Source organism: Rhipicephalus microplus, chromosome X (assembly GCF_043290135.1).
Source record: "Rhipicephalus microplus isolate Deutch F79 chromosome X, USDA_Rmic, whole genome shotgun sequence".
Lineage (NCBI taxonomy): Eukaryota > Metazoa > Arthropoda > Arachnida > Ixodida > Ixodidae > Rhipicephalus > Rhipicephalus microplus.
In genome coordinates this window covers 230,380,684-230,398,256 of record NC_134710.1, presented here as the reverse complement: position 1 = coordinate 230,398,256, position 17,573 = coordinate 230,380,684, and the positions used below count along the sequence as shown (strand labels likewise).

General features: G+C 42.4%; 1 protein-coding gene across 6 annotated transcripts in view; it reads right to left on the bottom strand.

Annotated features, from left to right (window-relative positions):
- LOC119187847 (protein SCAI) overlaps window positions 1–17,573 on the bottom strand; it is a 160,688-nt gene that overhangs the window by 13,822 nt on the left and 129,293 nt on the right. For all 6 annotated transcript variants that reach the window (XM_075878764.1, XM_075878761.1, XM_075878758.1 and 3 more), the window contains one exon: window positions 1–17,573. This exon is cut by the window's left edge and continues 13,822 nt beyond it. In XM_075878764.1, coding sequence (XP_075734879.1) covers window positions 17,430–17,573 — 144 coding nt within the window. In that variant the 3' untranslated portion in view covers window positions 1–17,429.

Sequence of the window (17,573 nt, the reverse complement as noted above, 5' to 3'; positions counted from 1 at the left end):
CCATAGCTCATCTAACCACGAAAACAGAAAAAATAATTAGGCTAATCATGAGCGTTTCCAGTAGGAAAGGCGGAATAGGGAAAGACGCTGCTTAGGGTTCATCATGCTTTCCTTATGAGCCATGTGAAGTACATAGTATCGGCTCTCAATTGGACACAATCAGAAAAGATTAAGATAGATACAATTTTGCGCAAAAGTATCAAGAAAGTTCTCGGTATCCCAATAACAACCAGTACAGAGATGCTTTTTAAGTTGGGGGTCCATAATACCACGGATGAGCTAGCAGAAGCACAGAGGATGGCACAAATTACCAGATTATCCGGTACAAAAGCAGGAAGGGACCTGTTAAGCGCCGCAGGCCTGCAACCTGGCAGTAGCAAAGGTGAGACAATTCAGCTTGAAAATCACTTCGGGGAATCGACCATTGTTGACCCATGTCCAAGAAACATGAATCCACAATCTGACAAGGGTCGAAGGCTCGCAAAGGCAAGAGCACTCCTAAAAAATGTGGTGGGTACAGAAGCATTTGTAGACGCAGCCCGTCACGAAAATGCTGGCAGATTTTCAGTCACTATCATGAACCACAATGGAGACCATCTCTCGTCCGCCTCACCTTACACCTCAATGACAGAAGTAGCTGAACAGGTAGCGGTGGCTATGGCGTGACTGGATTCTAAACGCACGACCATTTACACTGACTCCCAAGCTGCTGTACGGGCCTTTCAGTCGGGTTTAGTCTCAAAAGAAGCAGCTAGGGTCCTTAAACAAAGATCCCTGTGAGATGAACCTCATCACATCCAGCTCACTTTGGTTTGGACGTAATACCGGACCGCCCGAACCCCAATGAGATGGCTCATGATCGTGCGCGAGTATTTATAGGCCGTGACGATCAGGAGCACTCTAGTGGTTCGGAACAGCTCGAGTTCGGCGATCTGCTCATCATTTTTCACGAGGTTACCTCGCACTACAGGGGCATTAGATGAGTGTTCCTATCCCCCCCCCATAAACTTAATAGAGCTCAATCTATCATGTTGAGAATGCTCCAAACAGAGTCTTACCCCTCGAAGGGCTTCTTGAGTATGCTACATGTGGAGAAACTCTTGCCCAGACATGCCCAGACTGCAAAGAAGTAAGCTAATTAAAACACATGCTCTGGCGATGCCCCGCGTTGCAGGACTGCTGTCAAGAAACCTAGTGGACCGCTACCATCAATGACCTCAGCTACGACGTCCAGCTCCTGGCTGTCCGGAAGGCCCGTGAGAGGGCGGAGAGGCTCAACCTCCCCGTCCCGACGTGGGTCTAGTGAGGAGTTGGATGTACATATACGCATCTCATCCTCTTCCTTCCGGACCGAATAAATGTCTTTTCTTTCTCTCTTTTAAGGAGCAGAAGGTCGTTACTTAAACTAAAAAGAGCTCAATGTCTAGAGTCCCATGGAAATTGTCACCTCGCTGCTTGCCACTGCATTTTGCATGAGGAGTTCACTAAAGCCACATGCTCAAAATAGCCATGATTGCTAAACTCTTATACTGGAAGAAACCATCTTAAAATGACATCTTCTCATCAAAGATGAGCTTTCACCTATACCTTTAAAATGCGTTTTCTTCAAGATCCATTTTTTTGGCATCTTCTTTAATTTGGACATCATATTTTCAGTACTTCTGATAGCCCGACCAAGATAAAATTTTGCCCACATATTCCTAAACATGTAAAGAATGCAAGTGCTTCCTTTAAAACTTGATATAATTAATACCTTATATTATATATATATATATATATATATATATATATATATATATATATATATATATATATATATATAGTAATATAGAGGCAAATTATGCCCCTATAATTATTACAAGCCTAAAGTAAGCAATTAGTATGGGCTGAGAATTCTAAGAAGTGTCACACCACAATTGTTTTTGTCTATTAAAATGCCTTATATGTACTTTTTGATAGTTACTTGCCTTTTACAGTTCATGTAGGGCAATATGAACCATTAATGGCTCAGAACGATAACATATTAGTGGCATAAAACGTTTGTCCAAAACAAACTATAGTTTAGAAATTGTCATAGAATAAAATAAAAACTGTGCAACTTACTATAAAACAAATTGCATATTTGAAATCAGCATAAAAGCCTATATTTACGGCAAAAGTTTTATTTGCCTAGGCTACAGATTAACGAAACTTTTTTTTTTTTTTTTCGAAACGAATCTCCCTTTAAATTGAGAACGTCGCAGCAAGCAATGAAAAAAAAAATTATAGGTCTAACATTAAGGGACAAGAATGAAGTAGAGCGGGTCAGGAAACAAACATGTTTTCAGGATATCACAGCTGAAATCACGAAGACGAATCGAACATGGCCAGGGCATGTAGCACGTAGGCAAAATATCCGCTGGTTAAGGGTAACCGACTGCATTTAAAAAGAAGGCAAATGCGAGAGGGGGAGACAGGAAGATAGGTGGGCTGATGAGATTAGAAAGTTTGTAGGTATAAAGTGGCAGTAGCAAGCACACGACTTTAACCCCAGTTATCCTAAACCCCGGTTTGTTCCATGACCCATTCTGCTCTCTTCTTGTCTCTTAAAGTTACCCCTATCATTTTCTTTTTCGTCGCTCGCTATGTCATCCTCAATTTAAACTGAATCCTTTTTGTAAGCCTCCAGGTTTCTGCTCCGTAAGTATCGGCAAGATGCAGCTGTTTTATACCTTCCTCTTGAAGGATTACCATTCATGATTTCAGTATGCTTGCCGAATGTGCTCCACCCCATTCTTATTCTTATAGTTACTTCAATTTCATGGTACAGCTCCGTGGTTGCTACCTGTCCTAATTAGACGTACTCTTCTAGAACTTCAAGTGCACTGCTACCTATCTCAAAGCGCTGTCGTCTTCCGAGGTAGTTGATCATTACTTTCATTTTCTGCATATTAATATTATTAAGACCTACCTATCTGTTCTCCTTGTCTAATTCAGTAATCATGGATTGCAATTTGTCCTCTGAGTTATTCAGCAATGCAATATCATCGGCAAAGTGCAGGTTACTAAGGTACTCTCCATTAACTCCTAGCCATAATTCTTCCCATTCTAGGCCTCTGAAAACCTCCTGTAAGCATGTGGTAAATAGCATTTGAGAGATCAAGTCCCCTTGTCTTACACCTTTCTTTATTGGTATTCTGTCACTTTACTTTTGTAGCACTATGGTGGCAGTTGATCCTTTGCAGATTTCTTCCAGGATGTTTATATGCTTCGTCGATGCCCTGATTTCGCCTGATTCGTGTCGTGATGCCCTGATTCGTGTCTGTATGACTGCTGATACCTCTACTGAATCAAATGCCTTCTCGTAATCTATGAAGACTATGTATAGTGGTTGGGTGTATTCTGAGCATCTCTACATCATCCGATTGATAGTATGAATGTGGTCGATTGTTGAGTAGACTGTTCGAAATCCTGCTTGATTCGTTGGTTGATTGAATTCCAAGGTTATCTTAATTCTGGTAGCGATTAGCTTTATAGCTTGTATACGACAGAGAGCAAGCTGATAGCCTGATAGCAAGCCTGTAGTTCTTCAAGTCCGTGTCATCCCCCTTTTTATGTATTCAGATGATGTTAGCATTCTTCCAATAACATGTGTACTACACTGAAATTGATACCGTTGAAGTCGTTCGATATGGCCCTTCCCTGGAGCCGCTTCGAAACATATTTTTTTCTTTTCTGAATATCAACAAAACCAGAAACCAATTTGCACCATATTTCTAGTCTGAGATTTTATTCTATATATGCAAGAACTCAACATGAATGTCTTGACGATAAGTCAATATTTAATCGAAGCTTAGTTTGGATTAACTACTACAAAATGCATAAATGAATGTATTATAAAACTATTGTAGTTGCAATAGAATACCGAGGAGCTTGAAATCAAGCTGCAACAATTTGATACACTTACAGACAGTTCTTCATAGGTGGCGTCTGAAAGGGTTAAAAATATGGTGCAAGGATGTTGAATGATGACCAAAATGCTTATTTTTTTCATGCACACGAGATTTAAGCTATTCGAATTATTCAATAAAAAATTATTCGACTAAATCGCTATTTACTTCGAACCTCAAATTTACTATTCGCTCATTTCTACAAATTTTTTGTCTGGAGTACTTCATAGCACTTTGTAGGAGCAAGTTGCATTAAGCCACGTCAGAGGTATATTTCAAACACGGTTCCCACCCTTTGGGCATACCTTTGTCGCACAACAACAATAGTCAATTATTTTGTCCAACAATAATCATCTTGCATGCCTTTCCTTGCCTTAATGCCGCGTTACCAGTACTTTCAGGTCACTGACGACGGGCACACTACCAGCACGACATAGAATTCTTTTACAAGCAAATAGTAAGTGCATAGTTTCCCAAAAAGAAACACCAGAAAGTCAGATGGCAATTACTGTTATTCAACAGAAGACACCCCAAAAGTGCAACTGTTTTTAGAGTATAGTCGAATAGCGTCCTCAATAAGTTTCTCGGAGGATGCTGTGGCGACAAAGATAATTATATTTTGGGGGAATAGCAGTTTAATCCTAATTAAACGAGTACTTGAAAATATGCATAGCTCCTGCTCCATAGCTATCAGTCTTGCACACCTAAAGGAACACTAAGCAGAAAACTTATTTTTTTAATTACCCTTTCAAGATTCCAGAAGCACCACTCTTTTCGCAAGAAAGACACTTAGTAGGCGAGAACATGCGCAAGAAAATTCAAAAACAACACTACCAGCTCATTCTAACATCGTCAATTCTTGCAGTGCCTGCTAAAGCTTACATACTTAATGAAAATGAATGAAATTGCCTTCTATGGGAAGCATCAATGTCATATCACAAGCTTCAGGGAAATTTTGTTCAATCAATCTGGCCAAATACAAAGAAAAAAGACAGAACAACCTGAAACCTCCGACATCACATTGGCATTCACAAGCTGAAGATTGGTGCAAAATTCACCTAAACTTATTTGCCTTTTTTATTTTATAATACCAAACCTATGATGGCACAATGAACAGCAACATGTAGTTCTTGAAAGATAAGTTTTTTGTTAAAACTTAGTGTTTCCCTTTAGTGTCCCTTAAAAGGGGCCCTGCAGCAACTTTTCAAGTAATCATCGAATGACTGAGCTATAGGTGTTTATTGCCTCATAAATCTCTTGGAGTGATGGAAGTGCCTTTCTACTTTTGGGAGCATACTTTGGAGCAGGAAAAGTACTGCTTTGAAGAAGCCATAAATGTTTTCCGAGCAGAAAAAAAAATGCTAGTTTGGAGCAGCTATTGGTGTTTTAGAAGCAGATATTAAATTTGCCATACATTATTTGGAGTTCAGAGTATTGTTGAAGCATCTCATAAATATTATTTCTTATTAAATATTTAAGAGACAACAATCAATTTAAATTTCATGTAGCAGAGAATGACAGGTTGTCAAAAATGTGCTGTGAAGTGAGCTACAATATAAAATACTAGTATTGATGGCAGAAATCAAATCAAGCCAGACAAGCTGAGCACCACAATATAGAAGTAACCACAGTCCCATATACTAACCGTTGACAAATAAACACTAGATAATCAGCACGAGATAAAAGCAATCCTGCCCATTTTCAAATTTTACCACATTAGCCTGCATGTCTAGTTAAGAAAAAAATACAGCCAAATGAGCTATATGCTATATATGCCCATTCTTGTCAAACAAATGAGATCAAAGCCAACAATGCTGTACACTAGTCGCACACTGGGATGATAGTACACAGATTCTTTTCAGTTCCTTTCGGACTTATGAGTCGAACAGTAAAAGTTGTGGTCAAACAGTAAAAGTTTGTCATTCCGACTCTCTCAGTGTCGTTTAAGAGCACGTTTGAAGTAATTACTAACAAACATCACTGTTTGGAGCAGCATGGAGCAGCAATTCTCTTTTGGAACAGTTTGGAGCAATTGGAGCAGCTCTTTCATCACTGCTCTTATTGCAGAAATTTTTCCAATCTTATAGGCGGAGTTAAAGGAAACTATCAAACGCTGCAAGCACTTTTTCCCCTTCATTTATTCCTAGTGCACAGGAAGCTACACAGTGGGAAAATGATAAAAGGGCAAGAGGTCAGCGTGCGTCATGGGCTTAAATATTTTATCTGTTTCATTATTATTGGGCCACCAGGGGGACGCCGTCTCGTGTGGATGTGAAAACATCGGCTCCGCGTTCGAAAATGTTTTTGGACAGTTTTTTGTGCATTTGTGAGCACCTTTTGATGCCAGTAGACGCATAAAACTGCACAAACTACATTGATACCAAGTATTTCACTGTGGGTGAGCTTTTTGACCATTTATCGAGAGTCTTCTGGTTGCCCATCTGCTCACCTGAGTGCGCTAGGCTGAGGCTACGGCGGAGCGGCCGCCGGCCCTTCTCGGAAGGGTGTTTCAGCGCTCTACGCACGGAATGTCTATGCAAGTCTCTGTCGATGGGGAGGATATCACTCCCGGTGATCTTCAAGATTCTGGATGGTCTGTGGCTACCAGTAAACATAAACTTTGTGGGACGCATACCCCCAGGACCGAGACGCAAGCAAGCGTCTCTATGCACGGCGACGCGTGGTTGCCTCAGCGCTCCCGAGCTGCGGTGAAGAAGCGTCTTATCGCTGCTTCTAGACTTCCTCACCTTCCAAGAGATCACCATTGAGTCATTGTGAGACCTAGAAATGGCCTGGACATGAGAACTGTGAGTCAAATTAAGTTCGCGAAGTCATTCGCAGTGGCTGCAGCGCTCAGTGAGGAAGAAGTCACGGAAGACGTGGTATGCCCGAATATGATGCAGAACATCGCAGTTATAAGCACTCCAGTGGAGAGGAACGCCAGAGCCTATTCCAAGATCACTGCCATTACTCTAGGTACCGCCAGTTTTGATGTTAGTGCCTACCGAGCTGCCCCAGATGACACCTGCAAAGGTATCATCAGGGGTGTTGACGCGGACATTGGTCAAGAACAACTTTATTTGCTTATTGTACACCCAAGAAACCAGACTGCACTCCAAGTAATAAGAATCAAGAATTCCACCACGGTGATCATCCTCTTTGACGGACTAAAAGTCCCAAATTACGTCATATGTGGAAATAGTTTGGTTCGCTGCACCCTGTATCGTCGACAGACGGATGTCTGTTATGCCTGTGGAAAGCTAGGTCATCGAGCCGATGTTTGTCCCCATCCAGAAGAGGCGGTCTGTAGAAGGTGTGGTATGTCATCTCCTTCGGAGGATCACGTCTGCACCCCAGAATGCAAGTTGTGTGGGGGTCCACATCTCACGGCAGACAAGACTTGTAAGCATCGTTTTCAATTGCCCTACATAGTCCGTCGACGAAGACGAGAGCGACGGATGCAATATACGATGGAATTTGCGGAACAAGACGCCGACGACATGAACTTTACAGATGTTGGAGGAGACTTCTCATCACTACCAGTCGCTGCAGGCGGCCGCGCTACGGCTGAACGCCCGAGCAGCAGCTGGCGCCCGCCTGACGTAAGCCAACAGCTACAACCACCGTGAGGGCGATCCCGTTCCAGAGGCAGAGCAAGGGGCCGTTCGAGATCCAGAGGAAATTCTAGATCCAAGGGCCGTTCTAACTCACGGGTGCCTACCGTCCGCATTGGTGTGCAGCAAGGAAATCAGCACCAGACCTGGGCATCCAAGATCAAGGGCTCCCAACCACAGGTAAAGGGGGGTACCAATCCAGAGCAACACTCAGATATATATGCGCAGATGCAAAGAGAAAATTCTAATCTCAGGGCCATTGTCGAGCAACTCAAGGCTGAAATAGCCGACTTAAGGAAATCACAGCATGTTTCGTCTCCGTCTCCTTCAAACACAGTTCCCTGTACAGAGGCCGCATCGGATGCGAATCACGATGAGGTACCCATGGACGTCCAGCCAGGGGCAAAACCAACAAAAAGAAGAGCGCTAGAACAACCAGCCAATAACGAGGACAGAGATTTCAAAACACAGGTCAAGGATACCTTGAATGATATCAAAAATGCTCTCAGGGCGGTGGTCGAGTCGATTGCGGTATTGGACAGCAGGGTCACAAAGATCGAGGCTGACCAAGTTAAAGCTTTACAATCTGCTGCGGCTACTCCGGCCCAAGTAATACCGAAGGTGAGGATCGTGCAGAAGGTGGCAACCGGCAGCGTCTCTCAGGAGAGAGCTTTTGAGGGTCCCAACAATGGCGGGACACCTTAACGATTTCGTAATTTGGCAGTGGAACTGCTAGGGCTTCCAATCAAAGAAGGCAGCTCTCCAGCAGTATATTAAATCCCAGCCAATTAGACCACATGTTATTATGCTGTAGGAGACGCTTACGGAAACAATGAGCCTGCCAGGCTACACCCATCACATCACGAAACCTCCAGATGGCCGCGGTATCTGCACGTTTGTGTCCAAGAAGTACACTTACATTGAGCACAATTTGCACATGGCAAATAGCAAGATTGAACACTCTCTTTTAGAAATTATACCAAGCAGCAACCTTAAAAATAGCATTTTCATACTCCACATATATAGCTCTCCAAAAGGCAGGCACCATCGCTTCACCTCATTGTTATCAAAAGCCGTTACCGTCGCTAGGAAAGTGGACGCACCCATAGTTATAGCGGGGCATTTCAACGCACCCCATCAAGCTTGGGGCTACCCTCGCACTACTGCCAAGAGAGCCGAGCTCTGGCAAGCGGTATCGGATCTGAATCTTACTTTGGTCACTGACCCCACGTTTCCTACCCGCACTGGAAATTCTTGCTCTAGGGATACTACCCCAGACCTCACCTTTGTCGCAACCACAGAGGAGGTATCATGGTTAAACTTGGGAGAAAACTTGGGGAGCGACTATTGTATTCCGAGTACGACATTACAAATTCAGGCAAAGCCCCTAAAGCTTTCAAATTCACAGATTGGGATTTCTTCCATAATATCAGAGTGGAGAGCGCAGAGGAGATTAATGACTTACCAAAGTTCGACAAGTGGCTGTCTCAGCTGGTCGAAGACGTCAAGTCGGCCACCAAAACGATAGAGACTGGTCTTCCGGTCAATAAAATGGATAGCAGGCTCGCTCATCTTCTCGAGGCTAAAAGCGCTCTCCTTGCCAGGTGGAAATTAGACAAGCCCTTCCAGGAAGCAGAGGTCCGTCTCTGCTTCTTAAACCGTCTTAAACAATCTTAATTGGAACTCGAGCCCGGGCCCGGATGGCATTACAAACAAGACACTACGCAATTTAGACGATGACTCTGTCACCTACCTCACCAAAGAAATCAATCGTATTTGGGAGACGGGAACTTTCCCTGAGCACTGGAAAAGGGCGTCGGTTATTCTCATACCTAAACCTGGCCGGAGTCCCAGTTTTAGCAACTTACGACCCATTTCACTGACGTCCTGTATAGGCAAGGTCACCGAGCATGTCATCAACGATCGAATATCAAAACACATAGAGAAGACTAACCTGTTCCCGTACAACATGGTAGGTTTTAGACCACACCTGTCTACTCAGGACGTCATGAAAATGCTGAAGCATCACATTATAGATCAGGAGACGAAAGATGTTAGAGCTATTCTCGGTCTGGATCTTGAAAAGGGCTCCTAAGAAAAGGAGCCAACTTTCACAATTTCACCAGCTCGTTCCTCAGGAATAAAAAAGCCAATTTACAGCTTGGTATCTCAAGTTTGAGCCCTACGATCTTGGTTCCTTTGGCACCCCGCAGGGTTCAGTCGTCTCCCCACTGCTGTTTAACATTGCAATGTGCGGCCTTGCTGCCAAGCTCTCAAACCAAGAAGGCATCAAGTTCGCCATCTACGCGAACGACATCACCATATGGAGTGTCGGTGGCTCGGAGGGCTCTGTGGAGAGCTCTCTTCAAGAGGCGGTCGACTGTTTTGAAGTCTACATAAATGAAATGGGCCTCAAGCTCTCGCCAGCAAAGTCCGAACTTCTCTTATATCGATCCACGAGACGGGGACCCAAACCCAAAAACTGGCAACCACCGGCCGACATCGACATTAGGCTGCACAGGCATCGGGGCAGCTTATTCCAAGGATGGACTTCATACACAATCTGGGCATGATTATCGAAGCTAATGGACAGAACGGCCGCACGATCGACCGTCTGAATTCCAAGGCGGAAGGGGTCATCCGACTAATCTTACGCATTTCCAACAGTCGGGGTGGTCTTCGAGAGCACAACCTCCTCAGACTGTTCCATGCATTCTTGATGAGACACATAAGCTATGTCGCATCTATGCACCGGTGGCAACTCCATGAAAGAAATGAATTAAACATTCTCATAAAGAAAAGCACCAAGAAAGTTCTTGGCATTCCTATGCGCACAAGCACCGAGAACCTTATGAAACTTGGAGTTCACAACACGCTTTAAAAAGTTATCGAGGCCCAAGAAACGGCACAGGTTGCCAGACTTTTGATCACACCAGCGGGGAGAAAGATTCTGGTTGACACTGGAGTGAACCCCCTGACGCTCGAAGTGCAAAATACGCCGCTCGATGATTGCATACACACTCGAAATATGCACGAAATACACGAAATATGCATCCACAGTATGTGGGCAGGCGTTTCACTCGAGCCTCCTCACTTTTAGCTGAAGCTCACAAACACTCGTCTGTTTCATGCTTTGTTGATGCCACCCAGTACGGCCTTTCCGCTCGCTTTGCAGTATTATCCGTAGATACTAAGGGTCAGATTTTATCCTCGGCGTCGGTTTGAACCACTTCTTCTTACAAAGCAGAACAGATGGCCATTGCGCTAGCACTCCTTGATCCACGAAGGACTGATATTTATATGGACTCTAAATCCGCTGCTAGGGCCTTCGCTTCTGGTTCCGTGTGCAAGAAAGTTTTGAGAACTCTCGCTCAAAAGAAACTCACCCACCACACTATTATTTGGTTCCCTGCTCACCTTGGCTTGAGAGTCGGTGGCCTTCCCAATGTCAACGAGCTAGCCCACTCCAAGGCGCGAGGCCTCACTTACCGCGCCGGGTCTTGTGCTTCTCAGACAGAAGAGTCAGCCCCCAGCCTTCATTTTAGGGACATTTTGACTACCTTCAACGAGATCACGAAGCATTATCAATTAGTCCGTAGGTCCTTTCCATTGCCACACGAAAAGTTGTCTAGGCCACAGGCAATCTCTCTTCGCATGCTTCAGACGGGAACATACCCTAGCCTCGTAACCTATAGCCATTACTACGATATTTTAGAACTTTGTCCGGACTGCCGGAATCGCAGCGATTTTAACCACATGCTCTGGATGTGTCCCTCTTTACAAAGAAAAAATGAAGAATTTTCCGAAAACTCCTTTCATTTAATGCTCACGAGTCCGGTTCTCATACAACAACTCAAGGCTGTCCAGAAGGCCCACGATGCGGCGGTGAGGCTGGGCCTCCCGGTCTCAATGTGGGAGCGGCCCGCGATCCTACCCCTATAAAACGGGGGTAGAATCCTTCAGGACCCCAATAAAAGTTTTTCATCCATCCATCGATCCATTATTATTTTTGTTTGTGTGTTGGCCATACTTCTAGTCAAGTTGAGTGCAGTGATGGCACATGGTGGCATCTCGTGGTAACCGTGGTACTACTATGACACGAATCCATCATGCAGCACAAGAACACATGCGCACCTCTCGTGCTAAAAGCCTGGCCGGGGTTCTGTGAGCGCCTAGTGTGAACTGGCTCTGCCCAACATCAGCGCAACTGTTGTACGAGAGCCAAACCCAGGTAGTGCGTTTTGAAGCAGTTTCAATTAATGAAACACCAAACACCGTGGTCAAGGTATCTAGCTTTCAAAATGAATAGAAGAGAGCAAGGATGAACTCGCAAAGCTACCAGTGGTATTGGGAATGATATACATCAATAAGCATCGCCATAGCAGGCTTAGCACGGGAGAAAAGACCAACTCAGTCGTGAAGTGTTTGAAACAGCATGCATGTGCAACAATCTACATTCGGTGTAGAGTGCTGTCTCACAGGAATTTATGAGAAAACGAAACATTAAGCAGACAACTGCCAATCGAGACAGGATGTGAAAATATCACATACTATTTGGGTGTTTTTGAAGATCGAGACATAAGAAATATTGATTTGCCTTGTAAGAAAAATAGAAGTATTACTGAGGATGTTCTCCTATTCCCAAGATCTGCCAGTGCCCAAGCCAGTCCCACCTGGTGCATATCTGTCAATGTGAAACCAAGCAATCTTTAGCTGTTGTAGACACAACATTTTTACCTAATTCCCTACTATGTTCAGCGCAATACGATATGCTGCGAATGTCCACAGGTGCCTTCACAATGAGTCAGCAGTGATTTCTGTCTACTATTTCAAAAAAAATGTTGTAGGGCCTCTTTAATAATTTGCTATTATCTAAGAAACACTTTTGTGAAATGTAAAACTTCCTCCACAAAATTCCAACGTGGCTGCAGCTTTTAATTCATGTCTTTGAGCCTAGTCCCATCCTCAGCTGAAAGCACTTGACCATATTCAACCTCCTCCAATCCCTCCTTGACTTAGAACTAATAAAACAATGCAGGAGGAGCCAACTGTGTTCTGAGGATTTGAAACAATGACACTGGTTCCTATGTTATGCTGAATTCACGAAGAAAGTAATCGCTGTTGAAGAATTTTTTTTAACTGCCATCTGTCCCCACACTTCTACCTTTCTTTTGAATTGAATGTTAGTTTTGTAAGCATGAAGGAATATGGATAAGAAATAAAGTTGTAGTTATGTTGTAATGTCTAAGAAATTTAACTAGGCAATATATAAGACCAACTGGGTTCTTTGTATAATCAGCCTAACATGGTGTAGCGAAACATTTGCTTACTAATTGCTTCTAACACAGGAACAAATGTGGTCAGACCTCCTTTAATGATAATGCACACATGACGTCACAATGCTGGTGTTATGAAGAGTACCGGATCGAGGTGAGCAAATGCACTGCACTGTCTCTTGCTTCATTATGCTTGCAAAAATTTTGACATGACTTCCAAAAGTGAACAGTCAGGAAAATAGCAAATACGAATCAACTAGCCATATGATCTCACTTAGCCTCTGTACCTGTTGCAGCCTACATGCAAGACAGGGCTGACTAGAAGAAGAGATTGTGCGCATCCCTACTCTTCCTCTGACCACACCCTTTCACCTGTAGCATACTGCACAAGAAGAACAATAAGATTTTATTGTAGTAGGACTTGTTATGAAATATCGCAGCTACGGCCCATGGTGAATTTTTAGTTAGAAGCTTTCTGTACTTACAATAAGAAGAGAGTGTAAAATCACTCGGCTAGTCCCTGCAAAGAAACCTTCTTGCCCCTCCCTTTCTCTGGAAGGATACCTCAAGAATTCCTAACAGCACAATATCCGGACTGGGCATCCTGCATGACTGGGGTCATTGCCTATGATAAGAAACCTACAAAATGCTAGTTCTGCATAAGCTTTGAATTCACAATCATATAATGTAATTTTACTTCCTTTTTAGGCATAGGAATACTAAATGATTAAAATTCTGTCTCTCTATTCCTTAGTCAGAGAAGGCGAAATTCTGTTTCAAAAAGCGTAAGTGTACTGGCAGTACTGATGCTGGCAAAATAGTGACAGCACTGAAGGAACACTGCAAAATTTCAAACCTTAGGTTGTGTATTTGTTTTACCCAGTGCTATGGGCCAGCCAATTCCCATAAATATGAAGAGGTAGATTTCACATGTACAGCTTACTGTGCTTATGAGCATATACAAATATGCAGGGCACATTATTGTGAAATGAAACAAAGGATTTTTTACTATCCACTGTTAGTGCTCCCGTAATATCTCGTGATGATTAGTTACAAAAACAGATTTTTGGGTGGCTAGCTCAATGCTAACAAGAATGCACATTGGCGAGCTTGACAAGCTGCCCCCATTATGTCATGCCAGCAGCAGTTTAATTGCCAACGGAAGATGTGCAGACTCATTTTAAGCATTTTGGTGTCATTACATCTACTTAATCAGACTTGCACCGCCAATCCCATATGCCACTGTTTGGTGAAGCTGGTTCAAAGGTGTATGAGTGGACTCACTGGGAACCTTAACACAAAGCCAATTTCAATGTTTTTAATACAATAAAAGAAGTTTTCAGGAGTAGCTAATTCAACAAAATAACAAAAACGACTAATATATAATAATCAAGCTCAAGCACCATTTCACTAGCCTATATAGCATGAGCAACCGGCACACATAGGATAAGAAGGGAAACAAGTTAGTGTTTATCTTGTTTCCCATTTCTATTCACGCTGTTCCGTTATGGTAGTTCACCTACTTGCTGAAATTTTCATCTTATTTGAAGCTTTCACCGTTTCTTTCTTTACAGATTTACTTTGCATAACTAGAAATAAAGATGACTAGTCAATCCAACTGCATTATTGTGGAACTGTGTTTCGGCCATTGTAGACTAGACAAACTTTTTTTTTTTTCACGGGGCTGTTAAAGAGAAAGATTGCAACAAATGCAAATATGTAGCTTGATCACTGGAAAATAGAGTAAATGGTTTAGTGGCACAAGAGATGGTTTGCATTCTCAGTACACTTATTTAAGCCCTCCAACTAAACTTGGAAGGTTTTCCACTAAGCAGTGATTCTACCCTAAGGTCTCATAGACAGAGCACATTACACTGCTACAGCTGCATCTTTTGGGTAGGTGAAAACTGATGGTGTAATAAAGAGCATATACAGTAAAATCTTCATTTTTTCAATGAGATATATTAAGTTTGCTTATGTTGCAGTGATCACCTAATTCTCAAAACCAAAGGTTTCACTAAATGAACGTGAATAACTACTTTACAACATTCTCTCAATGAATACAACCTTCATACGTACAGCTACAAAGTAAGCCCTCTTAATTGCACTTTTTCCCCTCACAAAACGAAGGTACACTGAAAGATGTGCTGCAAACACAACATAAAGTAATAAAATACCAAAGCTTGTGCACAATACTTTTTCCCAAGGCACCAGAGTAGCGCATATTCTTAAACACAGCCATCGATTTATACCTAAACTTTGTGCCCAGCTATCAGAGACGAAGTAGTGCTACTCTGGTTTATACAGGAACAATAACAGTTTTCTTCAGATATTATCTAAGCTGTGAACACTACATTAAAAAGTACTTTTACAGCACTATCCTCTAATGCACCACAGCCTTCTATATGAGATAGAAAAGCTTAGCTGCTTCTCAGTGGACTATGAAAGTTACTGCAAACATAACATGACAAAAGACCAAACTAGCAACAGGCTAGTAAGAGATGCTAGAAAATGAGGCAAAATAAATGTCACCCTGAGGTATGCTTTGTGTGCATATGTCATAAAAGCTATGAAAGAAAAATAAAAGGGAATGGCATGACTAAGTGCAACAATAAGCGGTTTGACAGCGATTCAACCAGCCAAGTAATTATGTGCAGTCAGACTACTGCTGATATGGTTAAATTCACTTTGCAGGACATTATGATGATTTCTAACCATACTTGCAACAAAATTTGCACTAGTGTGGCCTGCCACTCCATATGTGAAATTAAGGTGACCGCAACATTAGAGATTACTCAACACAAAGATATGTCGCATGTGTTCAAAATGGTAGACCAACTCCTCTTCATTGCCAAGGCAAAACAAATACAGTGATTTTAAGGGAGCCTCTGTCTAACTGTACTGGCTGAGATTCTTCGGGCGGGACACACACAAGCTTTGTGAAATCACATATTTTAGCTCATTAGCAATCAGAAACCAAGTCTGATTGACAGAACCTTAACACAATAACTTTCTTTAATATTATATAGTGAACTGATTTTGAAAGTATGAAAATAAAACAAGTTGGCTGTAAAAGTTATTGCTTACTAAGCACTAACATTGGTAAACGTTCAAATCTTTAAAATAACTGAACCAGCATAACTAATGAACCATTTGTGGAATGTCTAAAAACATATATGTGTCAGTCAAGTTTCCCAACAATGCTGTAAATACATTGGTTATTATAAAATGAGCTACCCAAACATGCTTACGGTATTATATCAAAGAAGGAGCTGTCCTGCCTTTTTCCAGTGCGTTAAAACTTTATAAGCATGGAAAATTGCTAGTTATTCACCTATTGCACATAAACCATGGTTTGCAAGAGAAAAGTGATAAATTTTAGTTATTTTTTGTCATAGAGCTTTAGCATTACCGAAAGTACTGATAAATAGGAAGAGACAAAATAAAAGTGTACAGCATGACACAAAAATAAAATATTAACAGGATTGTGCCCTTTGTATAAACAGAATCAGTGAGTACCTTTTAAACAATGAAGTGCTGTTCATTGGCCCTAAAAAAAAAAACACAGCAACCCTACAAGCAACTTTCAACCACTACCACCCAACTCACAAGTCACATGTGTAGACAGCTGAATAACGATCACATTTCAACTGCAAAAGTCCACTTCTTACTTCGCAGGATACAAGGTGGAAAGGTTGTTCATGTTGTGGAAATGATCTCTCGATATGTTTTTGCACAAGCAAGAAAAAAAAATTTCATACCAAAAAAGAGGCTTGCATGTAGATGCCAACAAAAATCTGTATTTTAACCAACATAATAAGCCACAAGCACTTGCCCCTGCTAACAGTTTCCTTTGTCACCTAAGAGAGTTCAGTGGTTGTTTATACGAACCCCGCATGTAGAACTAAGGTAACCTGGTTTAGAAAAACAAACAGTGAAGTCATCCCTTGGGATCAAATTGATGAACAATAGCTGTGAAGTTAAGGCATTTCATCAACACAAGTGCACATAAGATGTGCTTCAGCTCCTTTCGGCTTGTACACTAATAGGTTCCTTCATAACACTAAAAAGAGAGTGATAAGTTAGAACATGCTATAGAGCGCCACATGTGGATCATTAGAAACAACTTCCAATAAAAAAAAAAGCAGCAAATGAGCAGAGTAGCATTAAGGATTCTTGCAGCATGATCTTAAGAGCAACTTTTGGCAGTGCATTTATTACCCTTTCCAATGGCTAAAGCCTATTTTGACTTTGATCCGAATACCAAAGAGGCTACTTTAGGGCTTCCACTGTGTAACAGCAGCTTACCAGAGCTGAATACAGCTGGGCTAGTGAAATTTCCTTTGCAGAATAACAGCAACATAAAAAAAAATAGGTTCCTCAGCATAAATAAAGACTAAACACAACAAGTCACCTAGCAAACATGGCAGCGATGCTTGACCACAGTGTATGAAGGAGAGCTTAAACAGGACTCGAGTGTCAGGGACAAACAGCACCCACTTGTGTGTCAAGGCTCGTAGGAGGAGGCAGGAAGATGGGAAGAAAAGGAAGAAAGACGGGTTAAGCTTGTGGCATTTTCCCACTCAAGCCAGGGTGAACATTACCGCCTGTCAGTCAGCTTCATCTATCTCAGAAAAAAGAGAGCGCACATCCAGCACTTCTGCGAGCTCCAAAATAGTGCGTTGCAGGGCTGGATGGTCCAAGACCTCACTCTCAGGGATTGGCGGGTGCGACCGAGGCAGGTAGTTGGACCC